This window comes from Stegostoma tigrinum, chromosome 12 (assembly GCF_030684315.1).
Source record: "Stegostoma tigrinum isolate sSteTig4 chromosome 12, sSteTig4.hap1, whole genome shotgun sequence".
NCBI lineage: Eukaryota > Metazoa > Chordata > Chondrichthyes > Orectolobiformes > Stegostomatidae > Stegostoma > Stegostoma tigrinum.
The window spans coordinates 72,019,717-72,042,991 of record NC_081365.1 but is presented as its reverse complement, the minus strand read 5'-3'; the positions used below and the strand labels follow the sequence as shown (position 1 = coordinate 72,042,991).

Sequence of the window (23,275 nt, the reverse complement as noted above, 5' to 3'; positions counted from 1 at the left end):
ATGATTCAGCCAACGTTATCTATCTCATGTGCTGCAGGCAAGGATTCCCCGAGGCATGGTATATTGGTGAGACCATGCAGATGCTACAACAGATGAGCGGACACCATGCAACAATTTCCTTACCACAATGTTCCCTTCAAGTGGGAGAATACTTCGGTGGTCCAAGGACATTTGGCCTTGGATTTTGAGTAAATGTTCTCCAAGGGAGACTTCAGGGTACACAACAACTCAGAGTCGCTGAGCAGAAGCTGATGGCCAAATTCAGCACCCATGAAGAGGTCCTCAACAGGATCTTGGGTTTAAGTTGCAAAATAGGTGACCCCACCTGCACGTGCATACACTCACGCATATGTGCACACGCATGCACATACTCACACTTGCGCATGTGTGTGTGTGTGCACGCACACACGTGAAACTATGGGTGAGTTTGTATTTGCAGGTAATGTCTATTTTGTTCAAAAAGTACACGATAGACAGTCTATAGACAGTGAGTCAATGTGGGGTTTTATAAATTCCTACTTTAGAAATAAAACCAGTCTGACGCCAAACCAAGACACAAACAGATTCTAAACAAGGCCTCACACTGAACATGGAGATAGCAAGAACTGCAGATGCTGGAGTCAGAGATAACACAGTGTGGAGTTAGAGGAACACAGCAGGCAAGGCAGCATCAGAGGAGCAGGAAAGTTGACGTCTCAGGTCAGGACCCTTCTTCAGAAATGGGGAGGGAGAAGGGTGTGGGAACTATGTAGAGAGAGGAGAAGTGGGACTGGTGATAGGTAAGTGCAGGTAGGGAGTGGTGGAGATTGGTCAATGGGCTGGGTATGGTGGATAGGTGGGAGAGCAGGTGAACAGTTGCATCAGGCCAAGGAGGTGGGGTTAAGAGGGAGGCTTGGATATGGGATGAGGCTGGGGGTGGGGCGATTTTAAAACTGGTCAATTCCATGTTTAGGCCATCGGGCTATAACTTCTTGAGGTGGAATATGAGGTGTTGCTCCTCCAGTTTGCAGGTGGTGTCATTGTGACACTGGAGGAGGACCAGGATGGAAATGTCACCCAGGGAGTGGGAAGGGGAGTTAAAATGGCTGGCGACTGGAAGGTGTTGTTTGTCGCATACAGAGCACAGATGCTCCACGAAACAATCTCCAAGTCTACGCTCGGTCTTACCAATGTAGAGGAGGTCACATCGGGAGCAGCGGATGCAGTAGACCAAGTTAATGTGCAGGTGAACCCCTGTCTGATATGAAAGGTTTGTTTTGTGCCTTGAATGGAGGTGAGGTTGGAGAGGGAGGGGGGAAGGTGTCAGAGCAGGTGTAGCACTTCCTGCATGTGCAGGGAAAGGTGCCAGGGTGGTGGGGTTAGTGGGGAGTGTGGAGTGGACGAGGAAGTCATGGAGAGAGTAGTCCCTACGGAAGGCAGATAATGGTGGGAACGGAAAGATATCTTTGGTTGTGGAGTAAGATTGTCGGTTGCGGAGAATGATATGTTGGATGCGGAGGTTGGTGGGGTGATATGTGAGGACACGGAGCATTCTGTCTTTATTTTTGTTAGGAGGAGGGGATGTGGGGCAGAAATGCAGGAAATGCAAGAGGTGTGGCTGAGGGCATTTTTGATGGTGGGGGGGGATGTTATGCTTGTTCCACTCCCACACATCCCAGATATCCTTCTATTTCAAGTGCCGTAACTCAGTCACCTCCTCCAATCATCAGTCTATTAACATCTGTCGGCTGATTTTAATCTTGTCCAGCATTTATCTATCAACATTACCTAACACACATTCTCCATTCATTTAGCTCATTGCTAAATGAGATCTTGATGCTTGCTAATTGGCTGCCAGCTTTCCTAAGGTGAGTATATTTTAATGAGTGCTTCATTTGTGGGAAATGTGTAGTATAGATGTAAATATCTTTCTCTATAAGTGTAGAAAGTGAACGGAATATAATACACAGAATATACTGGAGACAAGCAGGCCATTCAGTCCAACTCTTATTTCCCGGTATTTATTCTCAATGTGAGAACTAACAAATAGGAGCAAATGTAGATCATTCAGCCCTTCGAGTTCGCTCTGCCATTGAATGAGATCATGGTTGATCAACTTCAATGCTATTTTTCTTGCACTACCTCTGTCTCCCTTGATTATTTTAAAATGTAGAAACCTATCAATTTCAGTCTTGAATTTACTCAACAGTTGAGGCCATACAGCCCTCTGGGGCATACAATTGCAAAGATTCATCACCCTCCTGAGTGAAGACATTCCTCCACTTTCAGTTCTAAATAGTGTTCTCTTGGTTCTGAACCACCAAAAACTCCAGCTAGGGTATCTACCTTGTTAATCCCCGTAAGAATTTTATATGTTTGAATGAGATCATTTTCAATTCTTCTTAACTCACAGAATATAGACCTTGTCAATTTTAATTCTTCCTCACAGGAATAGTCTTTCTATCCCAGGAATTAGTTTATTGAACCTTCATTGCAATCCCTTTATAGCAAGTGTATCTTTGCTTGAATTAAAGTATACAGTCTGTTGTCAATCTCTATCATCATTCTATTCACATCTTTCTCATGCATTTGTCTAGTTTCCTTCTGAAACATTTAAACTCAACTACTTCTTGTGGTCATGTATTTGTTATTCCAACCATTCTGTGTGCGAAAAGAAATGTCACAACTTAAGGAGTATTTCCTCAGAGCTGTATTCTCTATTCTCTCATATTTGTAAGTTTTTTTTTGCATTTTCTTCAATGTTTCTATGTCCTTTAAACAGTGTGTACAGTTCTCTTCTCCATAATGTGTGGCATGCAGTATGAAAGGGGTCCTTTACATTTAATGAAACATTTTGAAGTATATATGCCTTGAAATAAGCCCATGCACTCTTACAAGCATTTTTAAATTGTTTTACTGTCCTGTGAATTTGATTTTCATGATTTGTTCAGGTGTATCCTTAAGTCTCTTTTCCCTTCTGTCCCATTCATTGAATTGTACTGTTGTCTGAGGTATAGGTGATGTATTTTTCCTATCAGAGTGCATCGCCTCACGTTTCCCCATGTTAATATTAAATTGCCACTTGAGTTGAAAATTTTCTAAAATCTTATTCTGTTGCATTCTTCCTCGGTGCTAGCTATAAACCCCAATTTTTATTAATAGATATGTAAGGAAACATACTTATGTTGTTAGTTAAATAGCAGCGTGTGCCTGTATAAATGAAATTATACTAGAGAGAATACTCCTTGTACTCTAACTGTAGCTTATGACTTGATGGAAGTTTACCCTTCAGAACCCAAAACAATATATTCTTGATTCTGTTTCACTATGTGTACCATAAGTTGTATTGATATAATTCAAGGAAAGGGAGTTTGTTCAATTCTGTTTGTACGTAAAATACGTCTACAGTTTATATTCACTTAGGCCCAATGTTATTACCCAAACTATATTTATAACAGAGAATCACATTGCCAAATTGTTAACATCATGTTTCCCTACACAGATCCCTAATAAGAGGAAGATCAACTCAAAATGAAATATTCATGCAATACAAATAAAGATATGTTCAATTCAATTTTAATTGGTAAGACAGATGAGTGCAACAGTGCATTTCACCTGTCTTGCTCTTGAAATGAAACCCTGTAAGGAGCTCCTGTCAATTTCTGTCTGAGGCTTTTCTGTCTGAAAATGTGCAAAAGCAAATTGCGTATTACTCCTGTGACTCTAGCTCAGTTCTTATGTCTGATCACCATCTTGTTTAGCTGAGAAGAGGAACTGTCCGCATCTGAGTGTGAGAGTGAGAGTAGGTACTTCCTACCATTGTAGAACAGTCTTTAATGCACGACACCACTTTGTCAACTAATTTTTCATGATATTGGGACTAAATATAGCTATACTTCTGAATAGTCACAATTAAACTCTAGGTTCAAACGTAGGATATTATGTACATAGCATTACTGTGGAACTAGTCCAGACATGATTGAGATTCACTCCTGGACTTAGTTTGAATTGGATATTACATGAGTTAAAATTTTGCACATAGAGTCATTTCTAGAATGTTACATCCCTAACTCCAACTAGTCTAATGTGGGACAGAACATCATAGGGACCCCAATAGAGTCTAATGAAAAGGTTAAAACAAATATAATGACTTAAATGATGTATTCCAATATTTTTAAATGGGTAAGTTCTAATAGCCGAAAATCAGTGAGCAATTTTATCACAATACATTCTGCTATCATTGTGGTGAGATGTACAAACAATAACCATCTATTAGGAAATTAATTCTAAGAATTGCTCTGCTTATGTAAAGCTTCCAATTTGATTTTGCTTTACAGTGGCAGGAAGCTCCAGCCAATAGTGTTATAACTTCAAGTGTCCGAACCACTCACAGTGAGTATCTGTTGACTTCTGTAAGTCACAGTCTTTATGTACTGGCTAAATCGAGAGTATAAGTAGAATGTTGCACTTTACAAGGCCATAAATAAAACAAAAATAACAAAAGTTGTGCATTGTCTGAGATAACACATTGTGGAGCTGGAGGAGCATAGCAGGCCACGCAGCATCAAAGGAGCGGGAAAGTTGACATTTTGGGTTGGCACCCTTCTTCACATGTTTTCAAAATATATTTACATTGCTTCCAATGTCTCTGTGTTTAGGGATTTGTAACTCAGTTGGCTGGGCAGCTGGTTTGTAATGCAGTGATGTGACAGCATAGGTTCAATTCCAATGGTTGAGGTTACCATGAAGCTCTTAACCTCTCCCCTCACCTGAGGCATGCTGACTGTCAGGTTGAAACACCACCAGTTGTCTCTCGCTAATGAGAGAGCAGCCCTGTGGTCTGGTAAGACTATGGTGAACTTGCCTTCTTTTCTACACCATGGCTTAGTCCATTTATTTCAGGGCCATTAAGCACAGCCTGAGAAAAGGATCTCTGCACGTTTTGGGGATTGTTGGTTTTCAGTGGATGATCCATGTCTAGATGTCCTATTAATGTGTTTTGCACTGAGTCGAATGCAGTGGATCAAAAAGGCAGCTTATCCCTACATTCTCAAGAGCAATAGGGGTGCACAATAAATGTTGGGCCCAGCCAGGCAAGCCAACAATCCCATACTTTCATTTGTGGAGGGATCGAAGACTGTCTGTGTCAGGTATAGTCGGTTCTGACATAATGTGATAGTCCTGTTTTCGTGCAATCTCATGTCATAAGAAAATTGAGCAATAGCTGTGCCATTTAAACTGATGGAGCTGGAATCGTGTTATAGCCAATACAGGTAAATAAAGTTTGCATTCTACAAATAGCAGTCTAAAATCTTCAATCACATTAAAAACAATTTGTGTTGAAGACGTGTGTTATAGCAGAACTGACTGTAGTTGAACCACCTGTAGTTAAAATGAAAGTACATTTGTCACCACTAGGATTCCAAGTCAGGTCGTTTGGATTTTAAAAATCCAATGTAATGATTTCCTGGGGAACTGGCAATTTAAGCCCATACTTCGAACAATTGGTTAATTAGGGAAGAATTCACAAGTGCTACAGTTTTCTGTCATTAGGACTGTGGCGGTCACTCTTTACAAAGGTGTAACAATTCTGAAAAGGTATTGTTCCACTGCTTAAAATAAGAGTTTTTTTTTGGTTTGACATTGGGCAAACAGATGCTCAATGCAGCCTGCTGACAAAGATGGTGTTTTCACCTGGCATACTTCCTTCTACATCACAGAAGTAAAGAGCACTGATTCTCCAACACCGCTACTTTTCTCCCCCTGAAAAATGACCCCACCACTGAATATCGAGGCATTTTTTTTCTAGGTCTGCCACTGACCTCATCTCCTTTTTAGATATCTTCTGTCCACAACTTCCCACCTGATGATTTCCCCATACCTTCTACCTTCTTCCCAAAATTTACAAACAAGACTGCACTCGCAGACTAATTATGTCAGCCTATTTGTGTCCAGTTGCATTTATTTCTCCATATCTTCAGTCTGTTTCTTTTTCTCCCCTTGTCCAGTCTCTTCCTACCCACATTCATGATCTGTTTGATGTCTTGCATCATAGAATCCCTACAGTGTGGAAGCAGGCGAACTGGCTCATTGAGTCTGCATTGACCCGCACACCAGGAATTCCTCTTTCCTGTGATTACTGATTTGATTTGCTGAATCTATATGTAAATTAAAGTGACCCATCGTTACATGTGGACCTTTTATTGCTTGTTTTTCTAACTACTTGTCTAATGCTTCCCAACATTACCACTACAAATTGGGGGTCTACATAAAAAACCCCACAATCATTTTCTGCCTCTTGGCGTTTCTAAGCTCTTGTGCTGATTTCACTTCACTGGAGCTAATATCCTTCCTCACTCTTGCATTTGTTTCCTATTACCTCGTGTTTTTTCTTTAATTAGCAGTGCTACCATACATCCTTTTTCCTTTCTAGTCTGTCCTTACTAAAAACTGAATACCCCGAATGTTCAATTCCCATCCCTGGCCACCCTATAGCCCATATCTCATTAATCCCAACTATATCATACCTATTTGTATCTATTTATGTGACTACTTCACCAACTTTATCATGAAAACTCTGTGCATTAAGACACAAGACTTCATGACATTCACATTTGCATTGAACTGTGACTCTGTTTGATTATTGCCCTTCAATTCTCTGCCTATCACTTTTCTGATTTCCCATTCTGCCTTTTGTTTTTGGTCTTCAGCACTGACCAATAAAGGCACACATGCCAAATGTCTTCCTCACTATCCTGTCTACCTGTGACTCTACTTTCAAGGAGCAATGAACCTGCATTCCAGGGTCTCTGTTCAGCAACACTCCCAAGGACCTTACCATTATGCGTATAAGTCTTGATGTGATTTGCCATATCAAAATGCAGCACCTCACGTTTATCTAAATTAAACTCCATCTGTTACTCCTTGGCCCATCAGCAGGCACTGAACATAAAAATTGGCGAGTCATGTTGCAGCTGTACAGAACTTTACTTCAGCCACACTTGGAGTATTACGTGCAGTTCTGGTCACCACATTATAGGAAGAACGTGGATGCTTCGGAGAGGGTGCAAAAGATTTAGGAGGGTGTTGCCTGGTTTGGAGTGTATTAGCTTTAAGGAGAGGTTAGACAATCTTGGATTGTTTTCTTTTGAACATCAGAGGCTGAGGTGCGACCTGAAAGAAGTATTTAAGATTATAAGGAGTGGATAGTCAGAGTCTTTTCTTCTTTAGAGTAGAAATGTCAAATACTACGGGGAATAGCTTTAAGGTGAAAAAGAGCAAGTTTAAAAGAGATGTGCAAGGCAAGTTTTTTTTATGCAGAGGGTGGTAGGTGCCTGGAACATTCTGCCACAGGTGGTAATAGAAGCAGATGCAATAGTAATGTTTAAGAGGCATTGGGACAGACGCATGAACAGGCAGGGAATGTAGTGATATGACCTGTGTGCAGGCAGATGAGATTGGTTTAGGATGGCATTATTGTTGGTATGAACATGGTGAGTCAAAGGGTCTATTCCTGTCTGCCTTTTTCTATGTTCTATGGTTCTGGCTGAAAGTTTCTTAGTTCATATGCAGGTCATAGCAACTTGATGTAATTAGTGGCCTTTTCATCAATGGACAAGAAAGAAGTCATGTTTTGTGCTATTCTGGTGTAATTTCTACTTCATGATCAGGAAGCCTCAAATCAATTGGAACAGCTTCTAGTGCTAGCTGCACTTGCAGATATTTCTTCATCAACTTCTCCAGAGATGTTATGACTACTTCTGAAATAGTTGGAACTTAAACTCAGGGTCCAATGTTTTTATTACCACTGCACCAGAAAACCCCTCTTCAAGACAAGCCAAGTTCTCAACATGTTCAGCTATTTGGCTAAGTACTTGAACAACCTAATTTAACATTTGATGTATCTCACTGAATTCTACATGGGCCTTACAACAAAGGTCTTAGTAGCTGATCCATTTATCCTCAGGTCTGATGCTTTTTTGACAAATTATTAAACATGTATTTGGCTCATGGTACTTGGTGCAGCATTATGGTTACTCACCCAATAGTTTCCAGCACAGTTTACATTCACTTGTGTTCTCTCCACAGAAAACCGAGGTCCAACTAAATCTTTAAGTCCCCAGAACAGCCTCTCTACAGAGATAACAAACACTGCCATCATTAGTCCAATTGGCTCCACCACAGAATCTGCATCTACTTATAAATCATTGGTACTGGAGGGCACGGAAATTATGGAAGACCCCCAATCTCCCTTGGCCAAAGGTGATTTGAAGAGACCACTCATAACTCCTAGATCTGAATCCCAAAAGGAGGGGCTACTAAATTTGGAGATCAATGAACCAGCTTTCAAAAGAAGGGTGGTGGAGCAACAGTGCTATCTACAAAGTCTACTAACTTCAGTGCAAATGATGAATGAAACTGTGGATAGGATGATGATGACCATGTCAAATCTGAATAGCTCCTTGTCTGATGTCCAAAACTTGCTTAATCAAAAACTGGCTGCTTTGCAGACTACCAGGGAGGAGGCTTCACCTCAGATAGTATCAGTGGTTGAAAACTCTTTTACTCAGGGACTGTGCAACATAGGAGCATCACATCAAAATTCCCTGACTGCAGTTATATCTGATGTGGGTTCCAAGGTGCAAGAAAGCTTGCAAATGGGATTTGAAAGCCTTGGGGATAAAATACAGTCAACCATGAGAGAGGGTTATGCTAATCTGATAAATGAGCATGTCTGTGCACACCAAAACCTATGTGACAAATATAAAACAGCCTTGTCAACTAGAGGGCTAAATAACTCGTCACAAGAGTTTGGAACTCATGATGGCAGCCAGTTGCACCATCCCAGCCAGCTTTCACCTGGTTCCTCACTAGAAAGCAGGAATCCTGCCATAGAGGTACAAGTATCTGGAGGCATGAAAATCTAGGGATGTTAAAGTAAAAAACATCTAAAGGATTTCCTTTTGTGAAGAATATTTGGGGTACAGAATAAACTCCGAGAATGTTATTGAAGTAAACAAACTACGCATAGCTGACGTGCAATACTAATGAAGACATTACCCTACACTTCAGCAAGGACAGCACACTATATGGGGCATCATTGTTTTAACACACATTTTAATTCTGTTCAAATCATTGACAAAGATCACATTCTAGTTTATTCATGTTTCCTTTACACAGTAGCTTTTCCAGTTACCATGTTACTTATCATTGATTTATTTTGGTGCCTTCACAGGCCTATTATCTTTATACGAGGCAGCATTTCCTGTCACCAGACCAACAGGTGGCCAATATAAAAGCATGTCCAAGCTTGGTACCTTATTTTGCCAAATTTATTAGTCTATTTAACAATCTGAGCTTTAATCTTCACTGTAGCACTACATCAGTATATGGATAGCAATGGTGGGTACTTAATGGGATGACTTTTGTATGTCAAACTGACCTTGGCCTCTTTATATTTCCTGATAATTTTCCAATAGTTAGGCACGGTTTGAAACTTTGTAGAATAGTTCAAGAAAAAAAGTTGCTGTTTTATGCTGTTTAATCAAGTCAAGGACAACTCTAAAGTTTGATATTCAAGAGTTCTCTACTTCTGTCCATTTATACGTGGGTGGTAAAATGATTCTCTGGTGTCTCGATGCTTCAGTACTTTGCTAGTTAACTACCCAATGCTGTTGACAGACAAAAGGGCAATTTTGCCGATTTCACCTTCCTTCATGGCTTCCATTTAAAACATTCCATTATGCATGTGTTTTTGAAGTATGGGAGATCTAGTGTGAAGTGTTGAAGTAAGTTACAGGAAGTGATAAGGTAGATAAAGAGAAGAGAAATTATTTCCTGATATAATCAGAGAAGGGAGGCTGGGCCAGTTAGGGATGATGTCAGGAAATACTTTTTCAGACTTGTAGAAAGCTGGAAATCTCTCCAGTATCACTAACCCCGACTCCTCATTCCCCTACACCACCATTTCAAAACAGAGTTTAATAGATTTTTCACATGCAAGGTCAATGAGGGTTATGTGGAATTGTGGCAGTGATATGCAATTATGGCAGACTAATGAAGTTACAAGATAATTGAATGATATAGAACTGTTTTGAGAGACTGACTCACCTATGTTTGAGGTTATCAGCAATTTCACTACAGGGTATATACATGGATGCATGCATGTTAGGATACAATTCACAACTGAAGGGTTGACCAGGGGCAGGGGGGCTACATTCAATTACCACCTAAGCTGGAGGGTTGTCATGACATCTCTGAACAGTTTGATTAAAAATATCTACATATCACAATTGCCCTTTCCTATTAACAACTTATTTTGGACCTTGAATGGTTCTAGCAAACTGGCTGATTGATATGGAATGGTATTTAACCTTCATTAGAATTTCTGTATCTGAGCGGTGTTAAAATGTTATGCTCTTAGGCTATGCTCTCTAGCTGTTATACTCCTTTGTGCTCTATGCAAAATAGGCTGAATCACTTCCTCCTATATGCTTTGAATTTTCTTTGGCTCTGTCATAAAGTACCCAAGTATTCAGTACCTACAATACTAAATTGATCTTGTGACAGACTGCACAGTTGTGATTATTTGAAAAGTAATAAAGTGGAAGGTTTAAATTTCAAATGTTCTACAGTTTTATTTTGTAAAGCTAAATTTGGAAATTTGAGCCACCATTGAGGATGAGAAAGGGATATAATACTGATGCACCCCCATACAGCTTCATAAGCAACTGTGAAATAATGAAGCCACAGATATCACAGAATTAAATTTACAAAGCATCAAGTAAATAAATAAGTAACACTGGATGTTGTAAAATTAAATAGAGAAGTGACCAGCAATTTTAATTTATTTCAAGGCAGAACTTAAAAAAAAAACCCAGGAAATTGTAGTGAGTCAGTGCCACAGTTTTAAAATTGAAAGGCAAGAGACCTATTTGAATCAAACATTTATGCTTCACAAAGCTATAGCAAAGTCAGTTAGAGCACAGATTATTTTGATCTGCAATATTATCATCCTTCCTATTTAATGTTTCTATTGCAATGCCGAAGCACTAGGCCTTTATTAACTCAAATTAAAAAGGGCCAGCTGCTGCTTAACTTTTGTTTAAAGTGATGTCACTGAACTAGGTATCCAGAACCCCAAACTGTCGATCTAGGTATAGGGGTTTGAATCTCAGATTGTGAAATTTTATTCAATGAAACTCTAGAATTAAAAACTAGCTTACTGGTGACCATATTACCATTGTCAATTGTTATTAAAAACCCAACTGGTTCACCAAGTTACTCCAGATATAGTGAGACTTAACTGCTCTGAGTAATTAAAGATGAATAGTAAATACTATCAAAGCCCACAACACTACATGCCATGAATTCATTAAAAAAAAGGATTTCCAAAAGTCTCAAGTATAATTCATTTTGAGTTCTGAGTGTGGAACAAAAGGTAAAACCTCACTGTCAAAGCTAGATTTAGGCTAAAGCAACAAGAGATTATTAGGTTTTCAAGAAGACATTGGTAATAAAAAAGATATCTACAGCCACTCAACATAATTGTTTTGTTTGTCACTGTTTGCCAAAAATAATTCAAAATGCATCAGCAAATAAGAAGCATCCATTTCTTGGTGAAAACCATATTCGAGGAGATTGAGTGAGTACAGTGCAAAGCTTTATTTCTTTTTATTAGATTTTCTAATAGCATTTACTGTCTAACTTCTCCCATAAATACACAGTTGGAATACAGCTACATCAGGGTAATATGTACCTTGCACCATTATGACCGAGTCAAGAGATTGGAGGTTCACGTTGCACTCCAGAGATCTCAGCACACAAAATAGGCTGTGCAACACTTGGAACGCTGCATTGCCACAGGCATCTTCTATTAGAGAAGATGCTGAATCAGGAATCCATTTTTTGTTTCAAGTAGATGCAAAAAAAATTTCATGAAGCAGCATTGGTGAGGGAAAGGGGTGGGTGTTGCAAATGGAATCCTCTTTTGTCCTGGATAAATATTTATTCCTCAATATTCTATAATAAAATTATCTGGTCATTACAGTTCTATTTGTTACCTCTCTATCAGGAAGTCTACTGAAAAGAAATAAAGCTTTACACTGTCCTCACTCAGTCTCCATAGAACATGGTTTTAACCAGGAGATTGATGCTTTACATTTGCTGTGGCTTTTTGAACAGTTTCTGGCAAACAGTAGCACACAAAACAATTATGTTGAATGGCTGTTAATTTTTTTTTTAAATGATCAATGGCTTCTTTTCTGCTGTTATCAGGTCCATTCAGAAGTCTCTCTGTTTTTGTGTACTTTTTTGCAATCATAACTTTGTATTCCTCTTTGTTCTATCACCCTATGATCTTTGTATGGTATGATCTGCCTGTACTGCACACAAAACAAAACCTTTCACTGTACCTAGGCACGTGACAATAATAAAATCAAATCAAAATCATTTTCTATGTTGAGTGATCATAAAATGTACTTAATTGGCTGTGAAGATGTAGGAAATCCTCACATAATGGAAGCAGCATTTATGTGCAAATTCTCTTTGCTGTGGTAAATTAGAGGACATTTTGTGTTATCAGTCTAACTTTGCATTCTATACAGCATCTGTTTCTTGTTCTCAGAGAAGCCACCAGAGGGTGTGCTGTAGCAACCACAAAAATTATGCATAACTCTCATTTGGAAAATGAATTTAAAACTGGGAAGACACACCTAATATTAGAAGATTTTCCTATGAAATTATACAGGTTTCTCAACATACTTCAAACTGTAAAGAGGGTGAAAAAGTGAAAAACCTAGCATTGCTTTTGCGGGGATACACCCAATACAAAATGGGATGGGTGTAACAGCAAATGGTGTTCATAACAACTGCTGAATGCAAACAGAGCTTGAGTCTCTTGCTTCAGAAGTGTAGAATCTCTCACCCTCTTAACTTGGTGAGAAATCAGTATGTTGCCTGTAAGCAGCTCATCACGATCTTTAGTAATTAATTATTAAGTTAGTGTAAGCCAGGTCTAGAATGAAGACTGTACATTGAGTTTATTGATTGAAACCAATCTGCTTGTGTTGGCCCACCATAAACATGAAATAATACATGGAAAAAGTCCAACCTGTAATAATCAGTTAGACAGATCAACAGAAACTTAGTCTATTTAAAGAACTGGAAAAGTCTTAGCTAACTAAATGAATTGGAGAGAAGTCTGTATCACACAACTGGAAAAGCAGCTGATTCTAATCAAACTTTGGAAATATTCCCAGAAGACAACTTCTGATCTGATATCACCGGAAACTTCCGATCCAACTACCATTATTTTCCCATGCAAAATATCAAACATCCTAGATTATTGGTAAATGTTGGGAAAGTTATTATTTCTTTTTCATATTTTCCTAGCCAACAAATTTACTAAACCAACAGTTTCCTTTCTCAGGTCTTATACCCCGGTAAGGAAGCCCGAATTTATTTTTCTTACCTTTTGCTGTAAATGATGAGCTTGTTTAGCATCTTTTTTTAAGAAGTCAGTAAAGGGTGAACAACATCAGTGTTGGATGGGAGTCACAAATAGCAAACTTATTTCTGTTAGATTAGATTAGATTCCCTAGTGTGGAAACAGGCCTTTTGGCCCAACAAGTCCACACCGCCCCTTGAAACATCCCACCCAGACCCATCCCCTATAACCCACATACCCCTGAACACTACGGGCAATTTAGCATGGCCAATCCACCTAACCCGCACATCTTTGGACTGTGGGAGGAAACCGGAGCACCCAGAGGAAACCCACGGCGAGAATGTGCAAACTCCACACAGGCAGTCACCCGAGGCTGGAATTGAACCTGGGTCCCTGGTGCTGTGAGGCTGCAGTGCTAACCACTGAGCCACCCATGATACCAGCTTTTTTTAATTTTCAAATTCTTAAAACTAAAATTCAATTCCTCAAACTACCAAGATGAATTGTAAACACCTGATTATCAAAGAAGGGTATGGAATAGAAAAAAATAGAGGGGAACAAACATGGTGCAGGATGATGAGATGGATAAAAGATTAAACAATACTTTAAAATGGAAAGACGACACCAATTGCTTATAAAATTGTAACATCCTCTTGTATAACTTAAAAGCACCACAATGGACCAGAAGTGCAGCCTTAAATTAGTATGTTCACTTTTAATTTTTTAACCATATCCACACAAATTTTATATAGTTATTCACCCCTGAAATAAACAATTTAATCAGATGTATTCTCTAGATTGTACCAGCCTTATTAGTGAAGAAAACAATGTTTCACAACTTTGGAGTGGAAATATAAAAGGAATTTCCCCACAATATCCGAATTGAAATGTAGAAAACCATCATTAACTCATTAAATTTGCTAATGACCCCTCAAAATACAGAATTCACGTTCCACCTTTAAAAGTGAACCCAAGTGAAATAATTTTGGCAAATAAAGCATAAATCATTTAAAACAAAAAATACAAATTAAACTTTACACAAATTTAATACCTTTTATTTAAAAAGTACTCAAATTAGGTGGTTTTTGTGATTGTGAAGAGCTGACCATCAGAGCAATTACTTCTAAATGCAGCCATACAGTCTAACAAGTATTTATTGAATGCAACCACATATGTACAATTACACATTTTGGGAAAAAAACAAATATGTGCAACCACAAAATTAAATTACAGCTTGACCCCTTCCAAGCAAATAAAAAATGACTGGGACATTTCTACATAAAAACTTGCCAATCATTCTTTATCCACTTTATGCTGACCTGTTCACTATCAAAATTGTGTACCAATATAAATGAGTAGGTTTACATGGATAGACTTAGGGTGTCTGCTCTTGACATTAAGCAAGCTTACATACCTTAGATCTCTAATCTAATGCAGGGTGGGAACTTTCAACAGGATCAGGTCAATGAGATTTAGGAAGCCCATTCTTAAAGCCAGTCAGAGTCATTTAAAATGTAGCAAGCTCTGTGCATTTACCTTTGTGAACAGGCAGCACTGCAGACTTTCCCTCATCCATAGTGATAAACGTACTCAAAATAAAAAAAACTAATTTACATAGTAATACAGTAGCAAACAAAATCAAAGCCTTGAAGGCCATTGCCAACTGATCAAACGCTCGCTAAAACAAACCCAGGCACTGTCACTTAAAAAGTTAAAACAAGCAGGGCAAAGAATCACTGCTACCATACAAGTATGTAAACTCCTAAACACTCAGACAGCCATAGGTGTAGGAGGAAAAACAAAACTAATATACAGGCACTCGACGACATATGCATGAATAAAATTAGTTTTATCATATAAATATTAGAAGTGAGTTACTGTTACTACACAATCCCTTCCCTGTAAAGAAATGTAATCAAATTATACACAGGTGCGGTAAATAGTTTAAGCTCCATCTCTCGATGCTGCTTCTAACCAAATGTGTTATGACTGTTGAGGTGCTGGTCTTTTCAAATCCCTGATTTGTTTGATCAGGTAGGATTTTTCATCATTAAACTGGTCATCATCTGTTCTGTCTACTTGAAACTGACTGAGGAACTCTATGAGTTTGGTCTGATTTTTCAACAGGATGTCCAGAATAGGTTGTGTTTTATTGGGATTTGCCACAAAAACCTAGAAGGAGCAAAGAGAGAGATAAATGTACAAGTTAACCATACATATTAGGCAAATGCATGATGTCCAAATGTTATGTTGTCAATAAGCTCTCCTATTGTGGTATCAAGCCATGCCCTTGACATCACCCTGCCTTGCTAACTTAATTCTAAATTTTTAAATTAATATTTCATATCTCTTTAAAGGAGTGTAGCTCATATAGATGCCTCAGAGAATGCTGCACAAGACACAGCGTGACCCCCTGCATAGTCATCAAACCAATTATCAAACTGTGACAACGAGTTGACAAAACCTGGGAAGCAGTGGGTGTGAGGGGGAAGGGTATGTGAAGTGCTGAGCAAATTGATGTATTTATAAGTAATTATCTCATTGAACTGTTGGAGCGCCTTGCGGAATATAAAGGTAACAGTTTCAAGCAGAGGGAAAAGTGTCTCAAATTCACAGCAAAATGTAGTAAATGCTGGATAGACAACTTGGTAGAAAGTCAGTAGTGACTGACTGTGGGATTGGGATTTCTATAAATTTTTCTCCTTAAAGAATTTGCATTTCTGTAGCACCATTTCATAGTCTCAGGACATCCTAAAAAGTTTCACAACCAGGAAAAGTAAAAAGCTAGAGATTTATTATAAAATGTCTTTCTACAGGCAAAATGAAAAAGGCAACATCCTTATAACAGAAGTGAAAAAGAAACTGTTAGAAATTTTTAAATCAATATTGGGTATTATAGCTGGAAGAATTATTCCTACATAAATGAATAAACAAGAAGCCTGGCATTAATTTTTTTATCATGAGTATTAGGGGACAGACTTGAATGGTACAGTTCTGCTAAATGTGGACTTATTTTACCTTTAAATATTTTCAGAGATAAATACTATCCTCTGAAGAATACATTCAATTTTCATATTGTATATAATTTTTTGATCCAAAAGCGTATAAATGCGTATTAAAGTATACACTAATGTGGTTTAGCAGAGAGAATGACCAGAGTTCCTAGCCAGGCTACTTCTTCGGTTCCCGCTGGAAACTCAGTAGTATGCTTTATTGTTTTGCTGCACTGCTGGCAGAAACTAAAATATAGACTGCCCACGTCAACAGAACACAATTCTAATTTCTGTTAAGTGATCTGTGGTATGCTTTGGCAGAAAAATCTTCTTTGACCTTGCCTTTCACCCAGAGAAAAGGTTATGAAAAGTTATGCATGCCCATGCTGTCATTAATCTTTAGGAGCGCCAATATTATGTTGTTCTCCTCAAACTCTGTCCTCATTAACTGAATTTACCACTTGGAACCCTGTTATGGACACAAACTTGGATTTCTGTTGCATCTTTTAATGTTAGTAAAACATACCAAGGTGCTGTTGAAACAGGTGACCAAACACTTATTCAAAGACAAAAGCAGAGATGACAGGAGAAACTCAGCAAGTCTGGTAGCAACTGTAGACAGAAAGCAGAGTTGTTTCGGTCCAATGACCGTACATCAGAACTGGTCTTGTTTCAGACTTCCAGCATCCACAGTTCTTGGTTTTAAAGAGATAGGTTTAAATGAACAACCTAAAAAGGAGGAGAGCTGTAGAAGTAGAGAGCAAGAGAAGTTTAGACAGAAGGCTCCACAGTTTCAGGATTTGGCAGCTGAAAGCATAGCTGTCAACAGTGGGACTGTGATAATCAAGAACGCACAAGCAGCCAAATTGGAAGCCAGAAAAAGGGAGAGATGGACATGAGGGGCAATTTAAACAAACTCACAACATGCCCACAATTTTCTGATATGTATCAAGCTTGTTTTCCTTACTTACAGCACAGCTAACTTTCATGTTCAGAGTGCACAGTGTATGTAATACTGACTATCCATGCAAAAAGCACATAGCTGGCAAACGTGTCAGCTAATGCAGCAATCAATTTAAACACAAAACTCTACAAACTGAAAATGAATGTCACACCAGCAATAAGGTTAAAAATACAAAGTACAATACAGGGTTCATTTTTAAAGAAATGTATTTCACTTGGTGGAAAGTAAAGCTTCAAGCCCCAAAAAGAGTGATTACTAAGCAATTAAAAGACCTTCTTTCACCAGAGTGTGGTGAGAATGTAGGACTTCCTAACAAGTGGGATAATTTTTTTTAAAAAACATTATTCATAGAAAGTGGGCATCACTGGCAACAGCAGCATTTCCTGCCATCCATAACTGTCCTAGAGAAGGTGCTAGTGAACTGTCTTCTTGGACCATTATGGCCAGCATGGTGAAGGCTATGACACAAATAAATGGTTTGCTTGGCCATTTCAGAGGGCAATTAAGAACCAAACACATTGCTAAGGATCTGGAGTCATGTAGAATAGATCAAGCAAGAACAGAAGTTTTGGAAATTAGTGAAACAGATGCTTTTACTTAATGATAATCACCATTACTGACTTTTTAAAAGTTCAGATACATTGAATAATTTATTTATTTCATAATTAAGCAAATGTGATAACTCCATCAGCTGTGAATTTGAACTCCTGTTGCTGGGATCATTAGTTTGGGTGTCTGGATTGCTAATCCTGTAACATGACCACTACTGGACTGTATTTTTTAATCCAAGACACATAGCATTGATGTTTTTAGGGAAAAGCTTGACTGATGTGAAATTGAAAGAAGCAAAAAGGTGATTCATATCAGCTTAGAGGAAGGAGAGTTAGGTTGGAGAAAGTACGTTGGAACATAAACAGTGGGATAGGCTTGACGAGTGTCCAATTCAAATTGGAGAAGTTTTTTGGTAATTGCCTCCTTTTGTGGTATTAGTTGAGGGTGGGTGTGCACATGTGGGAACAGGGGTGGGTGTATGTATGCATACGCTGTGTTATGGCGGGGTGGGGGGCATGCTGGAGTAGCTGGGGGCAGGTGCAGGGGGGTATTCTTTGCTCAAGATGTGCCATGGAGGTTGTTCATCATAAAGTAGAGAGAAATGGCTTTGACTGAAAACCTCATCCAAAAGTTTTATTTTCAAATTTAAAGTGAAACAGAAAAAACAGAATGAACAATAGATACTTCTTTATATTTAAAAAAGGAGCTGCCAAAAAAAGCCTTCTCAGGATGTGGGCAATGCTCTTCAGGCTAAACATATACCATTGGGACTGAGTTTGATCTCTGGCAATTGCTTCAAGGGAATTAGTAATTAGTTGCATATTGTAGACAAGGCATGTGTAGACCAGACAGAGAAGAGGAGGCAAGTATACCTCCTTTATAGGGCACTGATTTTTCTTTCCTATTTATAAATCAATAAATTACCAAACATACTTCAATTTCACAATCTGCCAGGGTGGGATTTGAGTCTGCAATCAGTGAGTTGTTCAACCAAAACCACTAGAACACCCCAACAAATGCCTATGAAACCTTTATCGGGGAGCAGTTCTAAAATCTTACTTATTGTAGAACAGCTGTAAATGGGACTTTTGTTAGTTAGTATTAGCGTATCACCTCTGGGCTAGAAGGCCAGGATTCAAGTCTCACCTGCTCTCTCCTTCCTTCTAGTTCACCATCCATTTTTCTGGGCACATTAATGTAAAAAGCACTTAATGTTTCAGTAGAGTACAAATGGAAGTCAGTTTGAAGAGAAATAATCATAGATTAAATAACGTCGGCAGGAAGAAAATGGCTCAACTCATTAACCCACATGAGATAATGAGTCAGCAGAATTGATAAGGTGTGAAAACTAAAACCCACTTAAAAGAAGTACGAACTCATGTGTTTCCCTTCACATATGGAACAGAAGAACTTATTTTAAGGTTACAATTAAGATGCTAACAATTACTGAGGCATACATGATTCTGCTATTTCACCCACATGGGCCAAGGCAGTGAATGTCTCTAAGTTACTTGATGAGGAGAAAAGAATCACATGCTTCACGCTCAAGTCCAATCTCCCTCAGAAGACCTATATCTAAATTTAAGCTTTTTAAATAGAGTGCAAGCTCAGATATCCCTGTGTCCAAGGACACATGGAGACTTACAGATGCCCACTGCTGGTTAAGGTAGCTCAGCATGGACTGTGAATCAAACCATTGGCTTTCTGGCTCAGTTGACACCAGAAGATAACCTTATTCTTTAATTCAACAACAAGCCACACAGTGATTGACTACTTCTAGTCCATGCAAAAACTATCTTCATCTTTAATATAGTAACACATCTAAAGGTTTTTCAGAAGAACACTCCAAGTCAAAAACTTACAAAGTCAGAGGAGATATGTGACTATGTACTTAGTTACACTTCAAGAAGGAAAAGGAGGTGAAAATGGGACAAAGGTTTAGATACAACAATTTCAGAAGTTCAGACCCACATAATTAATCAGCAACTCATAGCTGGAATCATGACAACTTTATTGTTGGCAAAACTTTTATAATGATTCAAACTTAAAGTCCATTAATACTTGGATGCTTGGTGAATTTCACCTGCAGGAACTCAACAGGATGCATTCAAACGATAAAATTAAACATACTGATTGAATCTAAAACGAGACATATTAGGCTATTTATTAATACCATCAACTTCCTTCATCAAGCTGAGTTATACTCAACCTAGACTAAAAAGGATGCATTTATCCAAAAAAAAATTTTTGAAACAATAAATAATTACCGATTTTAAAAAAATCTATTAGGTGGTTAAATTGCATTTATTCTGCATCAGCCTTTGTTTAAAAGAAAGGAAATAAATAATCATAACAACTTACCTTGAATACATGAAAAGCCTCAAATTGAATATTCCTACTTTGGTCCCTTAGGAGGTTCATCATGAGCTTGAGGTTTTCAGGTTTGCTGATATACCTTGTCATAACTGTAAAGTTGTGTCTGTCCAAAAGCAGTTCTCCCACAAGCTTTACAAAGCAACAGGAAAAAATGCAAACGTCAGTACACAACACAGCATCACATTCAAAACAAATTCAATAATTTGTAGATTCAGGGCTTAACTTACTCATTTCAAACTTGTAACATAAAATGCTTTTATCAATAGCTGGGGCCAAAAATAAAATGGTGATATTAGGAGTAAAAAAAAATGATGAGCTGCAGCAAGCAATAATTTTGTGAAAACTCTGGTCAATGTCCTTGGAAGCTGTATACAGTTCTGGACACTGTTTCATAGTTTGGGTGTTGAGGAGGGTGTGCAAAGGAATGTATCCAAGGTGATGACTGGGATTAGTTACCTGAGTTTTGAGAAAAGAACAAAGAAAAAGTACCTGGGATGTGGCTTACACAGATTTTAAGATATGGTTAAACTTCTCAAGGAAACTTATAAACTGGATATCAGAATTCTAAGAGAAAATACTAAGATAAACTGTAGGCTAAATTCAGAGAAAGCTGATAAAAGGCAAATATAAATCTCAGATATAATTAACTTCCTTACACAAAGGGCGAGAATCAAGCAGAATACTGTAACCGTAGAAACAGTTTGAACAGTGGTCATTACAGATCTTAAGAGAACAAGGTGCACTTTCTAGGCACGCAAGACTTTTGGAGCTTAAACTCTGCAAGTCTAATGTTTGAATCACGTGTTTTACACGATACTCCAATTGTACAATTGTGTAGAGATGACAGGATAATGAATTGTGAGTGAGTTAAAAAATGGATTTGATTAATTGATTGCATCATGGGTCCCTGTAGCTTCCTAACTGCCTCAGACAGGAAGAATTTTGTTAGATGGTGCTGTGAAGGCAGAAATGACTGTTAATGTACAAATGGAAACTGACCCATGTTGATACATAATGTTCACAAAGAACAATATTTAAATATGAGAAAAAGAAAGTGAGCTCAGAGAAGTAGAAGGAAAGGACATTGCTCGTAATCTGGACAGATACAAATGGGACAGCAAAAGAGGGGAGTTTGGTCAATGGCAAGAGAAGCTTTAATAGAACATAGAACATTACAGCACAGTACAGGCCCTTTGGCCCTCGATGTTGTGCCAACCTGTCATACCGATTTCAAGCCTATCTAACCTACACTATTCCATGTACGTCCATATGCTTATCCAATGACAACTTAAATGTACCTAAAGTTGGCGAATCTACTACCGTTGCAGGCAAAGTGTTCCATTCCCTTACTACTCTCTGAGTAAAGAAACCACCTCTGACATCTGTCCTATATCTTTCACCCCTCAATTTAAAGCTATGCCCCCTCGTGCTCGCCGTCACCATCCTAGGAAAAAGGCTCTCCCCATCCACCCTATCTAACCCTCTGATTATTTTATATGTTTCAATTAAGTCACCTCTCAACCTTCTTCTCGCTAATGAAAACAGCCTCGAGTCCCTCAGCCTTTCCTCATAAAACCTTCCCTCCATGCCAGGCAACATCCTAGTAAATCTCCTCTGCACCCTTTCCAAAGCTTCCACATACTTCTTATAATGCGGTGATCAGAACTGTACACAATACTCCAAGTGCGGCTGCACCAGAGTTTTGTACAGCTTCACCATAACCTCTTGGTTCCGGAACTCGATCCCTCTATTAATAAAAGCTAAAACACTGTATGCCTTCTTAACAGCCCTGTCAACCTGGGTGGCAACTTTCAAGGATCTGTGTACATGGACACCAAGATCTCTCTGCTCATCTACACTACTACGAATCTTACCATTAGCCCAGTACTTTGCCTTCCGGTTCCTCAGCCCAGCTCTGCAGCTTATCTATGTCTCTCTGCAACCTGCAGCATCCTTCGTCACTATCCACAACTCCACCGACCTTAGTGTCTTCTGCAAATTTACTAACCCATCCTTCTACACCCTCATCCAGGTCATTTATAAAAATGACAAACAGCAGTGGACCCAACACCGACCCTTGCGGTACACAACTAGTAACTGGTTTCCAGGATGAACATTTCCCATCAACTACCACCCTCTGTCTTCTTTCAGCAAGCCAATTTCCAATCCAAATTGCTATATCTCCCACAATTCCATTCCTCCGCATTTTGTACAATAGCCTATTGTGGGGAACCTTATCAAACGCCTTGCTAAAATCCATATACACCACATCAACCGGTTTACTCTCATCTACCTGTTTGGGCACCTTCTCAAAGAACTCAATAAGGTTTGTGAGGCACGACTTTCCCTTCACAAAACTGTGCTGACTATCCCTAATCAATTTATTCTTTTCTAGATGATTATAAATCCTATCCCTTATAACCTTTTCCAACACTTTACCAACAACTGAGGTAAGGCTCACTGGTCTATAATTACCAGGGTTGTCTCTAATCCCCTTCTTGAACAGGGGAACCACATTTGCTATCCTCCAGTCTTGTGGCACTATTCCTGTAGACAATGACAAGTTAAAGATCAATGCCAAAGGCTCGGCAATCTCCTCCCTGGCTTCCCAGAGAATCCTAGGATAAATCCCATCCGGCCCAGGGGACTTATCTATCTTCACACTCTGTAGGATTTCTAATACCTCTTCCTTGAGAACCTCAATCCCACCTAGTCTAGTAGCCTGTATCTCAGTATTCTCCTCGACAACATTGTCGTTTTCTAGAGTGAATACTGTTGAAAAATATTCATTTAGCGCTTCCCCGATCTCATCTGACTCCACACACAACTTACCACTACTATCCTTGATTGGGCCTAATCTTACTCTCGTCATTCTTTTATTCCTTAAATACCTATAGAAAGCCTTAGGGTTTACCCTGATCCTATCCGCCAACAACTTCTCATGTCTCCTCCTGGCTCTTCTGA

General features: G+C 38.8%; 2 protein-coding genes across 6 annotated transcripts in view; one reads left to right on the top strand and one right to left on the bottom strand.

The window, feature by feature from the left end:
- Positions 1–12,414, top strand: part of cdadc1 (cytidine and dCMP deaminase domain containing 1) — a 43,555-nt gene extending 31,141 nt beyond the window's left edge. For 2 of the 3 annotated variants that reach the window (XM_048541147.2, XM_048541148.2), the window contains 2 exons: positions 4,317–4,371; positions 8,068–12,414. In XM_048541147.2, the coding sequence (XP_048397104.1) occupies positions 4,317–4,371; positions 8,068–8,906 (894 nt within the window). In that variant the 3' untranslated portion in view covers positions 8,907–12,414. The remainder of the gene's footprint in view (positions 1–4,316; positions 4,372–8,067) is intronic. The other variant, XM_048541150.2, reaches the window with a different exon arrangement.
- Positions 12,415–14,465: 2,051 nt separating this feature from the next.
- cab39l (calcium binding protein 39-like) overlaps positions 14,466–23,275 on the bottom strand; it is a 91,587-nt gene continuing 82,777 nt past the window's right edge. For all 3 annotated transcript variants that reach the window (XM_048541074.2, XM_048541073.2, XM_048541072.2), the window contains 2 exons: positions 20,297–20,440; positions 14,466–15,598 (listed from right to left, as the gene is read on the bottom strand). In XM_048541074.2, the coding sequence (XP_048397031.1) occupies positions 15,410–15,598; positions 20,297–20,440 (333 nt within the window). In that variant the 3' untranslated portion in view covers positions 14,466–15,409. The remainder of the gene's footprint in view (positions 15,599–20,296; positions 20,441–23,275) is intronic.